This window comes from Megachile rotundata, chromosome 6, assembly GCF_050947335.1.
Source record: "Megachile rotundata isolate GNS110a chromosome 6, iyMegRotu1, whole genome shotgun sequence".
In the NCBI taxonomy this organism is placed as follows: Eukaryota; Metazoa; Arthropoda; class Insecta; order Hymenoptera; family Megachilidae; genus Megachile; species Megachile rotundata.
Window position 1 is genome coordinate 12,611,675 of NC_134988.1, and position 21,990 is coordinate 12,633,664.

At 34.6% G+C, this 21,990-nt stretch overlaps 1 protein-coding gene across 4 annotated transcripts; it reads left to right on the top strand.

Annotated features, from left to right (window-relative positions):
* Positions 1-9: 9 nt before the first annotated feature.
* LOC100880719 (serine-enriched protein) lies at positions 10-20,879 on the top strand. 4 transcript variants are annotated; one of them, XM_076532835.1, is made up of 10 exons: positions 10-4,333; positions 6,522-6,724; positions 7,752-7,887; positions 8,897-8,935; positions 11,618-11,729; positions 11,917-12,074; positions 12,477-12,608; positions 13,484-13,666; positions 15,759-15,921; positions 16,032-20,879. In XM_076532835.1, the coding sequence occupies exons 2-10, from the start codon at positions 6,537-6,539 to the stop codon at positions 16,910-16,912; spliced, it is 1,992 nt and encodes a 663-aa protein (XP_076388950.1). In that variant the 5' UTR covers positions 10-4,333; positions 6,522-6,536; the 3' UTR covers positions 16,913-20,879. The 4 variants fall into 4 exon arrangements, 3 of the variants coding, with proteins under 3 accessions (XP_076388950.1, XP_003704447.1, XP_076388951.1); XR_013038518.1 differs by lacking the exon at positions 8,897-8,935 and having other exon boundaries at positions 15,763-15,921; positions 16,032-16,171; XM_003704399.3 differs by lacking the exon at positions 8,897-8,935.
* The last annotated feature ends 1,111 nt before the right edge of the window (positions 20,880-21,990 follow it).

Genomic DNA, 21,990 nt, shown 5'->3' on the forward strand with positions numbered 1-21,990 from the left:
TATTCGCGGTACAAAAACAAAATGACAAGGATTAAACGTTCGCTTTAAAACTGCTATTTCATTGTTTACGAGTATTTGTTTGTGAAGAGAGATTGTGTCTTTTGTGCTTAATGAAAGACAAATAAACGGGGACGGTTTGAAACAGGACACTCGGGACAATGAGGGTAGGGACGCAATTTGAGAATTTAGGTTAGCTAAATTTCTAAGCTTCTGATATTTCTGGATTTCGAAAGTTTTTAATTGGGAGATTTTTGAATGAGCTGTGTTTCTAATTAGGGGTGTTCCGAGTTCCCCACGCATTGAATTCTCCACGCACCGAATTCTCCACGCACTGAATTCTCTACGCGTCAAATTCTCTACGCATCGAATTCTCTACGCGTCGAATTCTCTGCGTCCCGAATTCCCTACGCGTCGAATTCCCTACGCACCGAATTTTCCACGCACCGAATTCTCCACGCACCGAATTCCCTACGCACCGAATTCTCCACGCACCGAATTCTCCACGCACTGAATTCTCCACGCACCGAATTCTCTACGCACCGAATTCTCTACGCATCGAATTCTCTACGCGTCGAATTCCCTACGCACTGAATTCTCTACGCACCGAATTCTCTACGCATCGAATTCCCTACGCTCCGAGTTCCCTACGTCCCGAATTCTCTACGCGTCGAATTCCCTATGCACCGAATTCTCTACGCCCCGAGTTCCCTACGTCCCGAATTCTCTACGCGTCGAATTCTCTACGCACCGAATTCTCTACGCGTCGAATTCCCTACGCACCGACTTCTCTACGCGTCGAGTTCCCTATGTCCCGAATTCTCTACGCGTGGAATTCTCTATGTCTCTGATTCTCTACGCGTCGAATTCCCTACGCCCTGAATTCTCTACACCCCAAAATTCCATTGTTCCAAATTCCCTACACCCCAAATTCTCTACGCTCCGAATTCCCAATTTTCCAATTTCCTAACGTTCCAAATTTCCTACGTCCCGAATTTCCAAATTCCCAACCCCCTAAATTAAAAAACTTGAAAATCCTATCAATGCTTGAAACTGCAACATCAACAAGTATCTCCAGTTATTTCCATCCCCGACGTCTCCGAAGTACACAGCTTATTTTCCTTTGAGCTTGCATTCATTGTTAGTGCAACGTGAATTCCTTTGACGCGCCCACGCTGCATAATTGCACACGATATTGAATCAGGAGTTCACCATGGAACTCGGTCATGACACACTTCTGATCAACCTTGAACTATTTCGGTTTGATCATAAATTTCCGTTTCCAGGCACGCTCCGCCCCTGCAGCTAATTAGTAACAAATCGTTAAACATTTCGACGCAATATTCCTTCATTATTGATTGTTTCCACGAAAATCTGTAATTAACTTCCCCTAATTACTTAAGAGATAACGAGGTTGATTAATAAAAATCAATATCGAAATTTTAATAATCGGTTGCGGATTATATTTTTGTTAATTAATGATAAGATTAAGAGGCGTTGCGTGTGCTTATCGAACCGTTTACCAATTATCGAGGGCTGCGGGCACTAAAATGAAATCGTTCGTTATTCTCGCGCAGGCGTCGTCGACGTCCGTCGTCCACAGGACACGCATATGTTTCAATCGTTCGAAAATATTTACAGGAAAATATTAAAAATTATACTTCAAGTCTCACTGAATTAATATTGGAAGAAAACAATTTTTCCTGTGATAAATTTTTGTATAGTCTTTTGCAATATTTCAGTCTTTTATAATAAAGAGCAGTGACATAGATTGTATAATTACATAAAAAGAATCTGAAAACAATCTGAAGAAGAATCTGAACTATTTCAAAGTTTCTCAATAAATATAATTTCTTGGATTATTTTAAAATATTATACTATATAAGATTTAACGATACATAGTTACTTTTTTGTTTTTTTATTTTGAGGGAGCATTTTAATAGAGTCATGATTGTGTTTCTGTAGATATGGAAAATGATTTTTTTTTTTTAACGAAAGGGCAGATATTTGTTGATTCTCGTTCTTTTCCCCATCTTTCGGCCGGGATAGCTACTTGTTGCGGGGTTGGTTATTGATTAGTAGAAAAGGACGGGAGCAGCCAGAGGGAGACGAAAGTTCCTCCACAGACATGAATGGCTGTGGTCCACAGAGCCAGATTTTGAGCTTGACCCGGATTCGTCACGGTGGAGTTCACGTTACCTTCACTTTCGTTGCTCGCGTTGTAAGCCAGCATGAAAAATCGAGAGTGAACTCTATCTAACGTCTCTAAAGCTTCTTTATGTAGAATCAACAACTGTTTACTAATTATACGATCTTGATATAAAGCTACACAATTTAATCACTGGACGTTGCAATCCTTTTACAGAAACCACCCTTCATTTTTTGGTCTTCTTACAATTTTATTTGAGGATTTGAATTGCAGACATTATTCGAGTTGTAAATTAGGGATCTTTTTTTAATTAGGAAACTTTTTTTAATTAGTCGTCTGATACATTTTAATATTTTTAATAATTGTATTTTGTAAAATGGATTCTGAAAAATATTTTAATATTTTGAAGTTTGAGACAAAAATTTTTGGAAAGAAGAATTCTTTTTTAAGAGACATTTATAGTCCACCCATAATTCACCCCATCTTTGATTAATCTGTTAAAGAATTTATCTTCAGAATTTCTAAAGAATTTTTTTTTAGGAGATATTCATAGTTCACCCATAACTCACCCCATCTTTGACAACCCTGTTAAAGAACCGATCTTCAAAATTTCTCAATCTGAAAATGTCATATAGATAACAAGCAAACATTGCAACTAACACAAACAGAAAAAGCAACATCCTCATGCTACTATTTCTGTCATCCAAAGTCCATTCCCCTCACAACCTTGTGGCACAGTAGTCTCCATATCGCTTCACCCCCATGGCAACATTATACAAGATTTCTCTTCCTGTTATTCTCTGGTTTATTTTCAGAGTGATATTCTAAACGTGTAGGACGTTTTGCCTTCTTAAAGAAGGCATAGATTCAATGGTTTCATGCCTGAACGCTTTAGGGCAGCGAGATGTGAAAAGGTTCATGATCGCTTAATTTTAGACTCAAGGACGTTTTATATTATTTGTGTTTATTCAGAATTTAAGTGGAGTTCATAATTTGAGTGGCATAACTATATAAGCCTTGTTAAATAATTCTAGGCTAAAGGAGTTTCATTAACCTCAGTACAGATGTTTTTAAAAAATTGAGAAAATTTGAAGAGATTTTATTTTATTCTTTACAGAAAATTAGTCAGTGTCTAGACACTGATATGCAAGTTTAAATTCATATTGAATTTAGTGTCCCATACAGGTGTATATTTTTCATTATCAATTCTTAAAATATTTATCCTATTTAATTTATGAATTCTTACAAAATTTGTTCTATTTAATTTATGAATTTTTACAAAATTTGTCCTATTATTTAATTTATAAATTCTTACAAAATTTGTCCTATTATTTAACTTACGAATTCTTACAAAATTTGTCTCATTTAATTAATGAATTACAAAACCTGTCCTACTGAACAACTTCGCGGATTGCGCAAAAAGTGAAATCCAACCCCCGAAGAGATTAATTGAAACATTTCGCAGAGAACTCCGCGTGAAAACGAAATTAACCCCCATCCGAGACGAAATCAATAGTGTCGGGTTACCGAGAGGATACCGGTATCCGGGGTGACATTTAAAAGTCCGTGGACGGAAGAAAGGAGGACGGAAGAGGTCCTTCGTAGGAGCATCGGGTCGCACAGGCGCAGCGGGCATTTCACCCTCGGCGAATTCGGCCGCGAGTGCGCAGTAAGGGTGGTCTAACCCGAGGGAGTGTAGCTGGTCGGCGCAGTCGAGTGACACATCGTGGTCGAAGCCAGCCTCGATTTCGAGTTTCGTACGTTCATTCACGAAAGCGACAGTGTTCGAACACCGCCACCCCCTCGTGCACCTCTGGGGAAAGGGTCGAAGCGTGTTTCGTAGGGGGTGAGAGACGAAAAATCGTACAACGACGTCAGCGTCACGGGGTAGCTAGTGACAGGCGTGTCTCTGGAACGATCCCTGGATATTCTGGCCCTGAAAACGACCCTCGAGTGCAAAAGGGGTGGCCGGTTGGGAAGGTTCATTCTCGGTTATTAAGGGTTTTTTCTCTTGTCGCTGGTCGAATGTGAGACTCGAGATGCTGTAAGACTGATTACGTGGATATTTCGTGAACGTGGCGTGTGGTGGATTATGCGTGATCGTAGAACAGAGGAAGTGAGGTAAAAGTGTTTTCTCGGGGCAAAAGCGACCCGGCGAGCGACAGGGCCCCGGGATTCGAGCAACAGGTAATTTTACGCGACACCTTGGTTTTGTCGCTTTAAGAGTCTGACATTGACTTTCGCTGCTGCTCAGATGTTTGTCATGTTCGGAAAATACTTAGTATCGGTTAAAAATATTAGACTTCTTTTACAGGTATTTTTACCTTTTTACGTTAATTTTAGTTTCGTTTGTGTTGGAATTTTTTTTTGTAATTTTATGTACTTGAATATATAGTATATACATGATGATATACGAGATGATATGGATGTCAATTTATTACTTAATATTAATCGTACATTTACAGTAATGTAGTAAGTTGGTACATAAGTGTTTACGTTCATCACAATTTGTTCTTACTGTATTTTACAGTACGATGATTATATCAAATTTAAATAGAATTAAGTATCTGATATATTATCACTTGTGAAAGTTTAAAATACAATCTGATATGCATGTGTTCGTCCTACGTTATCAAAGTATTTAATATTTGTCTACCATTGGTTTATGAAATTTGTTAATAAACAATCAAAAAAATATTTTTCTAAATTTCCATAGGTTTAAAAATTATTTAACTACCTCTCCATTATTAATTAAATTTATTTAATGTACACAATAATTCAATTTAATTTATACAATGTCAAGTTCCTAACCTGTAAATACTATGAAAATAAAAATGATATAACCTCAAAATCAAAATATTTTCTCAAGCAAATAATGCACATAGACTAAAAATTCCCTCATCCCAGTATACTAAGCTTCTCGGAGCTTAAATTGAAACGTTTTAAATAATTCGTACTTTCTAAAGGTCAAACTTAAATGAAGGTTTGCTAAGAACGTAGATTAAAGGGGTCTACTGTGGCAAGTGGGTTAACTGCATCGTAGATAACAAAGCTCGTTACAGATAAGGGTGGTTAAGCCTTTCGTCCGGGGTTGATTTATCGATGGACTTGCAAAGCAAAGTGCATTTCGTCCATTAAAGCGTGCTTTCGCCTCATTTTTTCTTCGGCAACTCTTAAACTGTTCGGTTCGATAGATGCATTAAACTCGATCATGCAAGGAATTGTTTTTTCTCAAATAACTTTTTTTTTATAGTTTACTGGCAGTTAAGGGACAAGAAGCTACCCTTAAAAAATTATGTACAGGAAAAATAAATGATATGTTGTTTACGTGAAGAGTTTAACCTTATATTCATCAAATTATTCAGATCACAAGTTTGTAGCAGGTCATAAGTTTACACATTTATTAAAATTAGTCATTTTTCTTTAATAAATTAAGTAAATATGAAATATTTTGTATAATACTTTCATAATGAAGAATGCAGATCTTTGAAAATATTCATGTGTACGTCCGTTGAATAATCATCAATATATTAATTTATAAATCGATTGTAAAATTGATAATCTTGCGTGCAAGACTACATTTCAACTGAAATTTTGTACTTTGAAGAGTTCAGAAAGTTTTCTCCGTTGATATATATTATAATAACATATTGTACATTATACCGGTAGCATGATGGTGGTTTAATGGAACGGAATGTGACTCTAGCATTCGTGTCGTTAATTTCTAGAAAAAAATCCACCGTTCCTATAGTACTTTACGTAAGTGCCGTTTCTCGTGTTACTGCAACATTACGGTGATCAATGATGAGGTTGGAACCTCGATCTTGAAAGTTGTAATTCCTGAATGTAGTATATATATCATTTATATTGTATCCATCACATACTTTTTGTGAAAGAATTCCTCTTACAATAAATTTCATTTTGAAAATGGTGTTTCGGTCAATATTATACTCTAGACTCATGATTAGAATAATTAAGTTTATTTTTGAGGAAAATATTGAGAGTTATTAAAATATTATTCAGTTAATATGCAACACTTCTCAGTAAAAATATGCAGTAGGAAATATTTGAATTTCATTTGTAATAAACATTGATATTCATAAAATCTAGGTTCAGTAAGTGAAGTTTTACATTAATAATCCATGTATAATAGCAACAGATATTCTCTTTCCCTCTTTCCTTTCGCTTCTCTTTCCCTCTTTTCAATTATTCCATATTTGAGGTTATGTTCACCAGTAAGTCCCATTAGTAATGAAGACGTACTGTAACAACGTACTACACTATGAGATTGCAACTTTTACGTACTGCAACTTCTAGTCACTTAACAAGAAATTGTGACATGTTGTAGTTTAGGTTTGTACAATTTTCTTTCCAGGAAAATACCAGCACGATGCCGGAGGCCTCAGGGTCGCGGGTGGCCGACGAGTCGGATTATTCTACATTCGAGAATAAGACCGGCCTGGCCGAAGACATGAAGTTTCTGGCTAGTATGCCAGAACTATGCGACGTAACATTCCTCGTGGGTGACACCAGAGAACCCGTCTGTGCTGTTAGGGCTGTTTTAGCAGCAAGAAGTAGGTTCGTATTAATTTTACACACGAACAATGTACAGATGGCAATCCACAAGTTGGCGCATGATGCAGATAAGAATAATAACATCAACTGCTTTCACACAAGTAGTATCACTCACTTGAGAGACTTCAAAAAGTGCGACCACAAGAACTAAAATACTGTCGAAAATACGTGTTAGGTTATTTTTTTATTCTGATTAATTGAAGTAGCTCTGCGAAATACGTCAACTCGTGGGTTAATATCAGTAATCCTTCAAAAGGTATTAAAGTATAAACCCTCAACAACTCGTGCATCATTCGAAATGCATATGTTCATTTATATCGAGGTTCATATTTGAAATGTCTCTTAATCTTTTGCTCTTTTAGAGATTATATTCTAATCCCACTTCTCATTATAATTTTTCTACATTCTCTTTTTCGCGTGGTTTGAACATTTCACTCGTTTCATGACAACAATAACAAATTCCAAAGGGGGACATTGTTTATCGAGTTTATAGCAAATAAATATGGATGACGTCAATGGTGTTGAAATTTTAAAAGTTTGACTTTCAAAACAAATTGTTGGCACATTTTCTCCTTTGCACCGAATTATGTTTTTGCTACCTTTGACATTTTTTATGTGCAAAAACAAGTGACGTATTTTACAAAACACAATATATAAGTTTCTGTGTAAACATTATTGGTGCGTTAGTTAAAAATAATTTTGCACCTATCATGTGTGTTTTGCTGAAAAATTGCGAGTTTGAAGGATGTTGAATTTACAATGAATTTTGTTGCACGCTTCTTTAATTTTATATAAATATGTATGACACACAAGTACCTTTATTTTATCTAGTTTCTTACTTTCCTACGTTTATCTAGTTTTCTAATTTCCTACTGGATGTACATAAAGAACCTCCGATAAATTAATTATTTAGCAACAAATTGATACCAAAAAGCTTTTACTGAAGGAAAGAATTCAATTAGACCAAAGTCCTTAAACAGAAAGGATACTCCGAACAATTTTATCAGTAATAAAATTTATTGTTTTACAGAGTGTTTTACAAAATGCTCTACCAAGCGCCGAGTCCGCAGCGCAAGAAAGATCCACCTCCTCGGGAAAACAAGATCCGTTTGTTCCTGAAAAGAAGCTCGGAACCGCTGTTGAATCTGCAGAATGCTGCGCAACAGGTAATTGCGAAAAGCTCATTTCCTTGCAATCTTCCTCTCTGACGTATATTTCACTGTTACACGTACAATAGTCACAGATCTACTTTACCGGGAGAACCACGGAGATTAAAAGATACATTGGAAACTTTTGTGCAAATATAGTATTAAACATATATGGATTAAACATATTAAACATATGTGGATTAAAATCATTTTGTACTATTAAACATATGTGTATTAATATGTGTATGTGCAGTATGTTATGTTATCAAGCATATGTGGATTAGAATCGTTTTACTGAAAGTTAAATTCTTCTTCATTTAATATTTTGATTAAGGAAGATATACAATTGATCAAAGAAAATATTAGATTGAATATTTTCATTGGAAAAGATTCATTAAATATATTAATTCAAGATGTTGATTCAGAAAGTAAAAATTACTGTATAGGGTGAGTCTTCTGATATCATCATGATTTACCTTATGATTTAACTGTATGAAAAAATTGTTTAAAACAATGTTGCACAATTTTAACTTTTAACTAACAAGAAGGGTAATGTTATTATTCTTACAATTTTATTTTGTCTACAAATATCACTGCTTGATTATTAAAGCCTGAGACTTTACAGTTCTGTTATTAAAAAGAAAGCGTATAATTTTCATAAAAAATATTGCAGAGTATAAAAATCCTTCACGTGTTTCCATCTTGAAAATTACTATTTATTCACCATTGTATTAACCCTTAAACTCGAAACAATTTTTCTCTGCAAACAGTAAAATTGATTAGAGCCAAGATGACCCACCCTGTACTGTATGTATCCCTAAAATAAAAATACATATGTTTAATAAAAGTACACATATGATATCCCAAAAATACACATCATATGATATGAGTTTCAAACCGTAATTAACCATAACTACCAAATAAGTTGAAAACTATTTTTCCTTGAAAAATTTCAATGTGACGGCGTTCGAACAATCGATCAAACGATAGAAATAGTAAGAGTGCGTTTTTTGATTGTGTCGTGTAGCGGTCAGGGTTCACGCAGCAGTTGGCCCCCATACAAGAGGTATTATCAACGTAACTCTATAGCATTTTGCATCTAAAAAGTCTTTGCTCTTCGATCTTTTTTCCTTGCCCTCTTTGTCACTCTGCTCATGAAACGTCTCTCTATTTCTCTACACCTTCTCAAACTCTTTCTACAAGAGAAATGGACGTCGACGAGACTCCTCGATTTAATTTCCAACTCCGAACGTTTCAATTTAGAGAAGTTAGATAGATGAACCGTTTCTTTCTCAAACTGTTTCACTGTGTGATTCCTAGAGGACACCCTGGCGAGAATCGAACTATTCTATCGTACATATGATTGCATGATGTAGATGAAATTGTCCCATTGATGTTGTGAAATTATTTAGAAAGTTTGATAAATGCTTCAACAGTTCTCTTTCTTCTTTCTTTTCAAGAATTGTTGAATCAATTATTAGTTGGTACTTTAGAATAATTTTGAGAAATGCTGCATTTCTTAGATTTTTTCAGATGATGCTTTTTTTAATTTTATTTTGAATTCTTCTTTATTTCAATTTTTATTTTTATTTTTACTTCTATGAGTCTATTTCTTGGACAGTAAAATACAGGTTAAATTTAGAATGATTTTTATAAGATGACATGATGTGATTATTGTAAATAATTTGTAAATGATTTTCACAATATCAGTGTGTCAGATCTTTTCACTGAAAGATATAGAAACATTTTATCATTCAAAAAGAAATTATGTCATTACTTTTTTTTTATACAAAAATATTCAATTGTAATTCAAGAACTGTAGTCCAAAATGTTCTTTCAAAAGAGATACAAACAAATCAATTTTTTATAAAATATTTAAAATCAAACAGTTAAGTCAGTCATTGTAATTAGTCAATATTTAAAATCATTCAACATAGAAGTAATTAAAATTACTCAATGTAGTCAGTCAATATTTAAAATGATTCGACATAAAATAATTAAAGTCACTCAATATTTAAAATCATTAAAAACAAATTATTTCAACACAAAATATTTAAAGTTGTCAATGTAGTAAATCAATCCATAAAATCATTAAAAATAAAATATTTCAACAAAAAATATTTAAAGTCATTCAATTTAGTAAATCAACATATAAAATCATTAAAAATAAAATCCAGAAATATTTCAGCTAAAAAAAGCAACAATAATACAGTCTAACATTAAAACAAATGACAGGAATTTTCTGAAGAAGCTTGATCATAGGAAATTAGAATGTATCATTCACGAAGCAATTTGTGCACGTTAACGAGACATTCAATCGTGTCAATCTATCTCTTTCAGTTGGCATGCAATTTTTAAATTGAATATGCAGTCTCAATGATAGCTAATTTAGGTAGACATATCGAATTTGCAACATAGTTGTAGAGTGGCACGATCAAGAGCATCATCCACGATAAAAAAAGAACGGCACAATTTGATTCTGCAATTCTGCATCTCACAGTCTTCGTAAAAGTAGTGATGGAGTTAGTGATGATGTTAGAAGCACAGTAGTTTGCCTATGAGAATTTGCACCTACGCAACGTGTGTCGCGAACGTGACACGAGAGCGTTTCTGTAAATTTTTACGGATGCTTAAGCGAATGGTGATGAATTTTTATATTTTTGTATTACGTATTTTTATATGTTTAGAGAAAGTAATATATTCATGAGAGTTAAATATGGAAGAGTTTTGAAAGTAAAATCATTGATTAATTGTATGATAAATTTATGTTAATCCTTTCGTTGCGAGGTTCTTGTAAATTGCATGTATAGGTATGTCCGATATGTATTTGTTTCATTTCTATATTTTCTGGTTGATATAAAGTTTAGTGCTGGAGGAAAGGAGGACAAGTTGTTCAATTGATAAGATTTGGAAATTTGGGAATTATGGTTGGAGAATTTGAGTATCAGGGAATTTGAGAGTTTGGGGAACTTTAGGGGTGGGGAAATTGAGAAATTGGGAAGTTTGGGAAATTTTGAAAATTCGGACTTCAATATTTTAGTATTTGATGAATTAGAGATTTGGGAATATAGAGATTCGGCCATATAGAAATTTGAAAATGTAGAGATTCGGTCATATAGAAATTTGGGGATGTAGGAATTTGGGAAAGTAGGAATTTGAGAATGTAGAAATTTGAAAATATAGAAATTCGGAAATGTAGAAATTCGAAAGTGTAGAAATTTGAAAATATAGAAATTTGAAAATGTAGAAATTCGAAAGTGTAGAAATTCGAAAGTGTAGAAATTTGAAAATGTAGAAATTTGAAAATATAGAAATTTTGAAAATGTAGAAATTTGAAAATATAGAAGTTTGAAAATGTAGAAATTTGAAAATGTAGAAATTTGAAAATATAGAAATTTGAAAATATAGAAATTCGAAAGTATAGAAATGTGAAAATATAGGAATTTGAAAATGTAGAAATTTGAAAATGTAGAAGTTTGAAAATATAGAAATTTGAAAATGTAGAAATTTGAAAATATAGAATATAGAAAATATAGGAATTCGGTCATATAAAAATTTGAAAATATTAAGTTTGAAATAGTAAAGATTAACATCAAGTAACGAAAGGATTACAAACTAAAATTTCCACCAAACTATTTCTATAAATCTACATATCAAATTCATCACTAAATGCATCGAGCAAGTCGCTTAGCATGGACCTCGAACCTCGTTCACTCTATCTTCTTCTTACGAATATTTGAATCCGCAGCCAAATCAGCATCATACTTTAATCATCGAGGAGTTTGAACCGGACGTGTTCCGTCAGCTGATCGAGTACACTCACACCGGATGTGTGACACTGCAACCGAGGACACTGCTGGGTAAATAACTATCTCCTCTCTAAATAAATTCTTCTTTCTAAGTAACTTCTCTCTATAAATTTTTAATCTATAACATTAACTCTCTTTTTTAGAAGAGATATCTACATGATATTATCTTGTATATAGTTGATGTAATTCCTTTAATTAATTATAAATTTAAACTTGAAAATTTTCTTAACTTTTACAGGTGTAATGAACGCTGCTGATTACTACGTATTGGACGAGCTGAGAAGAGCTTGCGCTGGCTTCGTTCAATACTGCATAACAGTGGACACAGTGTGTGCTTTACTAGCATCCGCAGAACGATATATTCAGTACAAATGTACAAAATCCATAGTTCAAAAGGTGATTTCACATAATTTTGCACGATAATATAGTCACTTAAGTAACCAATTAATAAATTACACAATATACTTGTTAAGATAAAAAATGTCAGCACGTTCAAAAATTAACGCACGTTCACTGATAACGAAACGAATGTAAACATGTATCTATTTATAGGACTCATTTATTTGTTCCTTGATTCAAAGCGATACGAGATGATAATCAGCACTGATTTCATTATCGAAGTAGATTTTACAGCATCAAGTGAACTGTCATATCTATTCAATTTCTGATTAGAAGGTCGCATTTTTAATTTCTGAAGTCTTATCTACTCTTTCACGTGACTCAATTGTGAACTTGTTTGTACTTAAAGATTTCAAACCATTTGAACTTCTTTTACTGATGAATTTTATGTTCTTTAAGGTATTGGAGTTTGTTGACGAACATGGCAACGAAGTGTTGAATTTAGGATCCTTTACCCTTCTTCCTCAACACGTAGTTCGTTTAATCCTGGTAAGGGAAGAGTTACGTGCTGATGAATTCACTAAATTCCAAGTAAGTACCAGTGTAAGATTCTCCGCTAAATTAGAGAGGGTTGAAAGAGTAGTAGTCGCTCGATAATTCACTGCTCTTCGGGCTATGGAGGCCTTTGGGGGAACGCGTGGAAGTATAATCGCGTCGACTTTCAAGCGCGTCGAATTCCAAGTGCGTCGAATTCCAAGCGCGTCAAATTCCAAGCGCGTCAAGTTCCAAGCGCGTTAAGTTCCAAGCGCGTCAAGTTCCAAGCGCGTGGAATTCCAAGCGCGCCGAATTCCAAGCGTGTCAAATTTCAAGCGTGTCGAATTCCAAGCGCGCCGAATTCCAAGCGCACCGAATTCTAAGCGCGCTGAATTCCAAGCGCGCCAAGTTTGCATCGCACCGAATTCCAAGCGAGCCGAATTCTAAATGAGCCGAATTCCGAGCGCGCCGAATTCCGAGCGCGCCGAATTCCGAGCGCGTCGAATTCCAAGTGCGCCGAATGCCAAGCGCGCCGAATCTCAAGCGCGCCGAATTCCAAGCGCGTCGAATTCCAAGCGCGCCAAATTTGAATCGCGCCGAATTCCAAACGAGCCGAATTCTAAATGCACCGAATTCCGAGCGCGTCGAATTCCAAGTGCGCCGAATGCCAAGCGCGCCGAATCTCAAGCGCGCCGAATTCCAAGCGCGCCAAATTTGAATCTCACCGAGTTCTAATCGCGTGGAATTCCAAGCGCGCCAAATTTGAATCGCACCGAGTTCTAATCACGCCGAATTCCAAGCTTTACCGAATCCCACGCGCCCAATTCCAAGCGCGCCAAATTTGAATCTTGCCGAGTTCTAAGCGCGAAAGAAAATTCGAACTACGACCAATAGAATCCACTAATAGTACATAATCATTTTGTGATCCCTAGGCGGCCTTGATGTGGAGCAAGAAGTACTGCGACAGCAACCAGAACACAGTTTTAAAGGACGTGATCGGCAACTTCCTGGAGTACATTCAATTTCACAAAATTCCTGCAAACGTGTTGATGAGGGAGGTTCACCCCCTAGGCTTGGTTCCCTCAGGGATAATAGTGAACGCACTGGCCTATCAGGTGCGTGTTACTTCGAAAATAACACTCGAGCTAATCACAGTTTCTATAGATTTTTTCTTTTATTTTTCATTCATTCTCATGATCTCAAACTTCTTATCAGAGCGTTCTTTTCTTTCTGTTTCGAATCGAAAACGCTTTTGGATCTTTGTCTCACGAAGTGAATTGTGCTTCGCAGAGACGACTACCAAATATCTGTTCGAAACATACGAAGTTACGATCGTGATTAATTTCGAAACATACACTGTTACAAGCAGCACTTTTAGTGTAGGCTCCAGGATTGTAGTTTGTGCGTTTCTAGCAAAATGAACTAAAATGTGTAACAGTCACAACCATGAAGGTAATGGTAGCTTGTTAAGCTAAACAGTCACCAATGTACGTGTTCCTTCGGTTACAACAGTGTTTGAATATTAAAATTCGTCCCACGTGATGATACATGATCGTCAGAATATTCAATTTGTATAGCTGTGGATCTCTACCCCTTTTTTGTTTGTACTTCTCTTGTTGAAGCATGCAGAGATCGTCCTCGCGATGCAAAAGAAGAATTCTGTGAAAATGTCTTTTGTATATAAGACATTTCTATTTTATATTTTGAGTGAATTGGAAATAGGGTTGAGTTGTGGACTTTTGTGGTTTTCTCGTTTTTCTTACATTCCTGCGACCAAACTTCACTTATTCGATAAATGGCTCCTGATTCCTTAGTGTTCATGTCTCATTGTTTAGAAATGTACATTTTATGTTAGAATTTTTTACACTGTTCAAAATATTTCAAGATTATGAATTTCTTCAAAATATTTTTTAACTTATTTTTTAATATGTGGCATGTTAATTAAAGATCAGTATAACATTGTATGAACAACACTGTTTCATTAAAAATTTTCATTTAAGTCTTTTGAGCAGTGTAAGTGTAAAAAGATATTTTACTCGTGTACACTTTATTACTATTAACTAACACTTTTGTTATACAATTAATATTACGTGTTGTGTGTTAAAGAAATTATCTGCCTAAGTATATTTATCGTAACACTTTCATCCTTTTAGCAAATTTTCATTTCCCCTCCATTTTATTTTAAATTACATCTTCTAAGACACAATGTCTGTAAAATATAATAAATTCATATAACATTATAAAATCTAAATTGTAGATTTTTAACTAAATTGTAGATTCAATATTTAGTTGTTATGTAAAATAACATTTCTTTATTTAATTACTGAGAGGTATAACGTTGATCAATTTTCTCGGATCGTCCTGAATCTTCATCATTGAACCCCTGAAAATTTTAGGACATTTTCATCAATGGAACACAGAGATTTCAAGATGTGTGGAGATTTACATAAAGCATTAAAAATAATTTTTAACTGAAATCTCAAACTACTTGTGATAGCTAATTGTCTAACTAGTTTGTTCCAAACAGCAGTTCTATGTTCCTTTGATGAATACCTAAATATTTTACTGTACCTACTCGATATTCACCACCTCCCTGGTACTATACAGAGCTAGAAAGACATGTTAAAAGACACTGTAATCTTCAAGTTCCACTTTTCGATTTATAATAATACACTAATACTAGAGTCCTTGTATCAACAGGTGATCCTAACACCTATAATCAATATAGAACATACATTCAAAAGTATCCATGAATTAAAATGTACATATTAAGTTTTCCATGGATGCTGTGACATCTGAATGAAGCATCCTGACATCTGAATGAATGACAAAATAATATAATACAGACCATAGAAACGATATATGTATCTGATTTTTTCATTCTACAAGTATAACAGTATTATTACTAGATGATGATAGCCTTACACAAGCATTTATCTTCACAGAGCATTAAAATCTCGTTTGAAGTAATAGCACTTCTCTAGCCAAGCAAACAAGATGTCTCTCTATAATTACAAATAAGCCAGTAAAAAAATATAACATATGAAATACAGAATAATATAAAAGTAAATATAAATGAGACTCTGAGAATATAAAATGAGACTCCCATTCAGCATAACTTTCCAGCTCTGCACAGTGCACGCCGTAGAGAGAACTGGTTGTCTCATCCGAGTCCCGAAAGTGTCCTGACCAGTGAATTTGTTGCAGGCAGACCCAACCAGTGTCGACCCCGGAAAATTGTCACCCCACAGAGTGAGGCACCAGGACCGTAGTCTGTCGGTGCAGTCATCTCTGCAGGACCCGTACGGTAGCAACACGTCACTGAGCTCGACAGGGTCCGACGAGGGCTCCGATGAGAAGCAGCATTCAGGTAGCAACTAAGTAACTAACTTCAGGTAGCCGTACTGACCGCGGCCGTTACGGACCAGCCTCGACCCGAGGAAATTCCTATTAACAATGCGGTCTCGCACCCACTTGAAGGTAAAAACGGCACAGCTGAGCAGCAACACTGGCAGAAGCAGGACGAAGAGGATTCGCAGCAACGAATCGACGTGAGACGGGAACAGGAAGAACAGAGGCAACTGGAGGAGCTCAGGAAGCAGCAAGAGGACCAGGAGAGAAAGAAGCAACGGGAGGAAGAGTCGAAGAAGCAGCAGGAAGAAGAGTTAAAGAGACAGAAAGAACTGGAACAGAAGAAGCAAGAGGACTCGAACAAACAGAAGGAGGAAGAGAAACTGAAACAGGAAGAAAAACTAAAACAGGAAGAAAAATTGAAACAGGAAGAAAAACTGAAACAGGAGAAGTTGAAACAGGAAGAGAAACTGCAGAAACAAGAAGAAAACCAAAAACTGAAGCAACAACACGAGTCACAGCAACAAGTACCAAAGGATGAAGTACAGCAGAAAGAAGAAGCGAAGAAGAAAGAGTCCGAAGTCCCATTGAAACAGGAAGAGGAGCAAGATCACCGACGAGTTCGCGAGAAGAAGCGACTGCAGCTGCAGTTGGAGGAGTTGAAGGTGCATTGGGCTCTCCAGCAAGATCTGATACTGCAGCAACAGGAGGAAGCTCTTCAACGACAGATACAGGAGAGACGTTACGAGGAACAGTTCGAGTGTCCTCAATTCCAGCAACTGCAGTTGTATCTGGAGGGTCGTAAACCGGAAACGGAGAAGAGGATCGAGCAGGTGGCCGAGCCGAAGAAGAGGAGGAGGGAACGTGATAAAGTGGAGATTCGTGTGCACGAACCGGAACCGCAGAAACAGGATCAGCAATTGGAGCAATCTGGTTTCTACATTAAGTTGGTGGTGAGACAGGAGGGTCGTGCGAATCTGGTCTGGCTGTTCAAAACGCACAAATTCTGAATTATTTCGGGTCTCGGTTGTACAAGTCCTAGTCCGCTTCGGTTTATGTAGAGACAATTAGTGGAATATTAATTTTAATAGGGATATTTAGTGTTCGGGTATTATTTATATAGAGACAGTGTCGTAATACTTTAGTAGGGACATTTAGGGACGTTTAGTGTTAATGTTACTTTGATAGGGAGAATTGTATACAATACGGGGCGGAAGGTTTCCCTAGGGAAAATGGGGAAAGTTTAATGTTTAACTGTTACCACGTGAGTTTAGTTTGCAAGTAGTTGGGTTATCTATAAAAGAAAATTATGGGGTTTACTAGGAAAAATTTGGGGTTTTTCTTTGGGGGAAATATAGTGACTCTACTTTTCTAGATGGAATCTACTTTCTTTTAGGAAACTAGTAATGTAGAACTTGAGGAAATTTAAAATGGTGGCGTGGACTTCTCTTGTCTGCACAAAATGGCGGTGTGGAGGCCTTTCTCAAAGAACTAGGCAATGTGGAATATCTACTTTTATTGAGAAAACTAGTAATATGGAATTTGAGGGAATTGAAAATGGTGTCCTAGGCTCCCTTCTCTCGACAAAATGTCCTCCACATAGAAAATGGCGGACATAGCACCCCTTTTCCTCCGTAGAAACTTCCACCATAAAAATTTGAACAAAGCTACCTTCTCATACCGCCATTTTCCCAGGGAAACTAGTGCGTCCCGATGACGAGTTGTGTTTAAAAATTGTTTAAGTTTCTGTTTAAATCGTCAGCAATCTTGTACAGATATTCGTGCGATGTCCAAAAGTGTTTGACGTTAAAGAAGTGCTCTGTTTCAGAATAATTTCATGGAAGTCAGTGTAACAGGCTGTGCTAACATGGTTGTGTTTCAACATTAATCTTGTGTTGCTTTAAGTTGAATTCTATGATCGAACACAGGATTCTATGATCGAACATAGAACAGTGTACTGCTCAAAGTAATTAACGCTTGGAGCTCTGTTATGAAAGAAACATTGGACAATACCTTTTACACGTTTCACGCTTAGCTTTAGTTCTCTGTAATCATAGTTTAATTATTTTGAGCAGTAGTTTTATTTTCTTAAGAACTGTTTCGCACAGTGACAACACGATTTTCTCACATCGATATTCATTCGATCACAATCACTTTTCTATCTTCGTATTTATAGTGTCAGTATGAAGAAACTGATTCTTTTTACCTTTTATTGGGTGAATAATGTTTTTTATTTTTTAAGGAAATTAATATATTTTAGACCTTCATCAACGCACATTTCACAAGTGTACAGTATAAAAGAGAAAATATACAAGAAAAATATAGATGTATATTGACGATGTTATTGCTAAAACACTTTTATTATACATACGCGACATATCCATCGATTATCATGAATTATGTCAAAGAGAAATGCAAAGACTAACTATATACGTACATATATATATTATATACATGTATATATACATACAGTATCGTTCAAAAGTATTTGTACGACAATAATAAAATTTTGTTGATTTTATTCACGTCTATTATATAAAAATTCTTAAAGAAAAATTGGCGTCGTTTAAATGGTTTTTAGCGATACTGTGTATATCTATATTTGATACTGTACTAAAGAGAAACCAGAGTATATTATACGCTCGTGTTCAAGAGCCAATCGATAATTTGATAGTAACGATTCATCGAAATCTCGACGAGTTCTTTAAAGCTGCTTTGCTTATCGAAATTTTATTTTAGAACTCAAACTAAGTGGTCCTTCAAAAGAAAATACGAATTATAGATGTTCAATAGTAATTACGAGCTACCAATTTTTTAATTATTATTTAAATTGTTCTGATGCCTCAGAATATTTTCTACACATTTTGCATATTTGTTACGTTGATACTGTAATTTAAGTTTACATTTGCAAGTTAAATTATTATGGATTACATTAGTAGGAATTATTATAGATCTTTATTATTGTTGTCGATGGTTATTATCGGTGGTATAAATTTTCATATGATAGAGTAACTCTTGAATCGTGCTGGCGACTCGTATCCACTTGCGTTCTTGCAACGAGAAAGTGTTTATGAAACTGTGAATATACGTATAGTAATTATAGTTAAGCAATTAACCTGCGACGTGAGGAAGAATGTTTATAACGAGAATCTTTAAAAATTTGTTAATATGATTTTTAAATATAAATTTCTTTATTGTGAGAACACTAACAAAAATTCTGTTTGAATTATATTTCTATCAGTACAGAAAATGACATAAAATTTTTTGAACATAATTTTTATTTTTAATTGTATGAAAAAATTATTTCATAAATAGCACTTTAATTAAGCAGTTGATCTTTAAGATCAACCTTTAGCAGAATCTTTCAAAAAATTTTTCATAAAATTGTATAAAATGTTCCTCTTGCATTTAAATGAAATATTCATGCATTTTTGAGATAAATAATTTTTGTGCTATAATAAATAAAATTACAAATAATTTTGTTTTACAATAAAATAGCAAATAATCATCATAGAGTCTTCTCGTTATGAATATTTTTTCTGGTCGATCCTAAACTAAGCAGAGTACCTATAAACATTGTTGATCGATGTAACATTGGTACAAAAGCGAAACAACAAATCCTTGATTCGCCGTGTGCTAATCTCTCGGTTCACGCAATGAGTAATTATACAAATAGAGGATCTATAGCGGAGGGAATCGATAAACATCGATGTAATTTTGTTCGTAGTTAAATGCTTCGAAATCGAAAAATCTTTGTCGACTTAGTTGCTACCGATTCACGAAACAACGCGAAATCCACGTGTAAGAATGGATGTATAAATAAACGATGTACTTATTGTTAATTAAATCGCGAATTGCTGTCTTGTGCGATCGCAGAGATTCCTCGAAATGAGCAAATCTTATCAAACTTATTTCTGTGAATGGAACTTATTCCATGCAGCTTTGAACCATTAAAATTTACTGTTACTGAATTCTTTTGTCATTTAATACTTTTAAAAAATTTTATAATTTGTTGGAAATTGATTTATTATATTTTAACATAAATTATATATATTTGTTATTATATACATAAATAATTTTTCTTGAAATCACAATTGTCTTTCTTGAAGTCATAATTGTTTCTCGTGAAATATTTTAGAAGTTCAATTATTTCTTGAAAGTTAATGAAATTTCGTAATGTATGACTTATAGGTAGTGCACCTCCTCTACGATTTGATTGATAAACAATTAAATCGTAAACGAAATACCTGACACCGTTGGTACAAAATAATTCAAAGGAATTCTTGCGATTCTTATGTGTATCTGTTGTGTACAGCGCTTCAAACGATTTAGCGTGAAGAGCATGCTCGAGTCGAAGACTAGTAGAAAGGAACAAAACGTCGCCTTACGGTTATAATTGTAAATCACTTTTCCGCAAAATTAGAGATTTAGTTCTTCGCTATAAAGAAATATTTTCTTCGGCAACTTCGAACCTCGCTACTTTTGTTTCGTAGAGAAATATTTAGAAGCGAGTCTTGTATCGTGAACTTTTTCGTAATAGTAACAGAGGTAGAGTGATTAAAGTATAGAGACAGAAAAGAGTTGTATGCTTTGATTCTTTGTTCTCCTTTTGTACAGCGTTGATATCTCCATTTGATAAATTATAAATTTCAATAGTAATTCTCATAAGAATACAAGATTTTTAATTTGTAGAAGATATTTCAGTTATATCTTCTGAAAAATTGAAATTTAATTAACATAAAAGTGATGGATGGAATATAAATTGACAGATATGGTTTTTACCTCCGATTATCGTACGTTTTAAAGATATCGTAATTTAGAGTAAGATATCTAAAATTTGTGACAGATGATCGTTTCGTTAATTCACTTCCTTTGTTCTACAAGTTAAATACACGAAACCAAATATTTAAAAAGTACCTGCAGTTTAGACGCAATTGTTATTGCGACGAAATATATTATAAAAGAGATACGACGATGACTGTATACAAAAAGGAGAATAACGAGAGCAAGTATGAAATCACGAAGATAAAGTCCGTCACTGTCGGAGATTGTATTTTATTATCGTCACGTTGTATGCAGCTCTGTTGCATAAGTATCAAGAGTATATTTATGAATGTGGAAGTACCCACTTTATCTGTGTATCGTTGTCTGTCTGTGAGCATCGTTACTTCTGCTGTTTTGTACGTCAAGTGTGCGTAATTAATAAACAATATGTCGTTGAGCAGCCTAATGGCGCTAACTACTCGTTACGGTGTTAACATCGATCTCGCTGACGAATTTTATCGATTAAATCGAATCATTATTTTCAATTTTTTGCCATTACTATTCAAATTTAATAATACTCATTTATTTAAAAATATATGTAGACAAAGATTGCTTTAATTAGAACTTGACATGTATAAAGAATTTAAGCTATTATAATGAACACAATTTCTATTATTTAAAGTCGAGTTATTTTAAAAATAACTTTCAACAACTCTACTTACAAGGTTTTTCAAATGTGAACATTTTAAGAGACATTCAGTAATGCAAATTTAAAAATCTTCCTCTGAATAGGAAAGAGGTCTACATATATGTGAAAATGATTTTATTACAAACTGAGGAAAAATTTTCAAATAAAAATGTTTGTAAAATTTGGTGTTTCGATTTGGTCGACATGTTCTGCAGCGATCGATGCAATTCTATCTAAAGTTCGATCTCTATCATGTTGTGATATTCTGTAGCCAAATGAGTTGAAATAAAGAGAGGAAGCGTGATGTCAAGGATGGACAAAGATGTCTTTTCATTTCACCTAAAACACCACCCTCCATGTATTTAAATTAACCTGTTTAGTTTATGTGAAATTAATATTGAAGTAAAATTATTTATTTAAATATGGATTAGTATAGAATATTTAAGAGATCAACATTGTGCATGCGTGGAGAGGTTAGGAACAGTTTAGGGAGAGCCTAGAACCACTTGTGACGATGAAACAAACATAACCTCCTTAGGTAATGAAGTTTTTTGTACAGTAATCAGATTATGTCGAAGTAACCAAATTCTATATAACTATAAGACAATATACAATGACCAAACAGTACATAATAAA

Bases quoted from the DNA above. Each gene is read 5' to 3' on its own strand.
- LOC100880719 (XM_076532835.1), top strand. From the start codon at position 6,537: ATGCCGGAGGCCTCAGGGTCGCGGGTGGCCGACGAGTCGGATTATTCT. The intron at 12,609-13,483 runs GTAAGTACCAGT...TGTGATCCCTAG, and splicing joins ATGAATTCACTAAATTCCAA to GCGGCCTTGATGTGGAGCAA. The intron at 13,667-15,758 runs GTGCGTGTTACT...AATTTGTTGCAG, and splicing joins TGAACGCACTGGCCTATCAG to GCAGACCCAACCAGTGTCGA.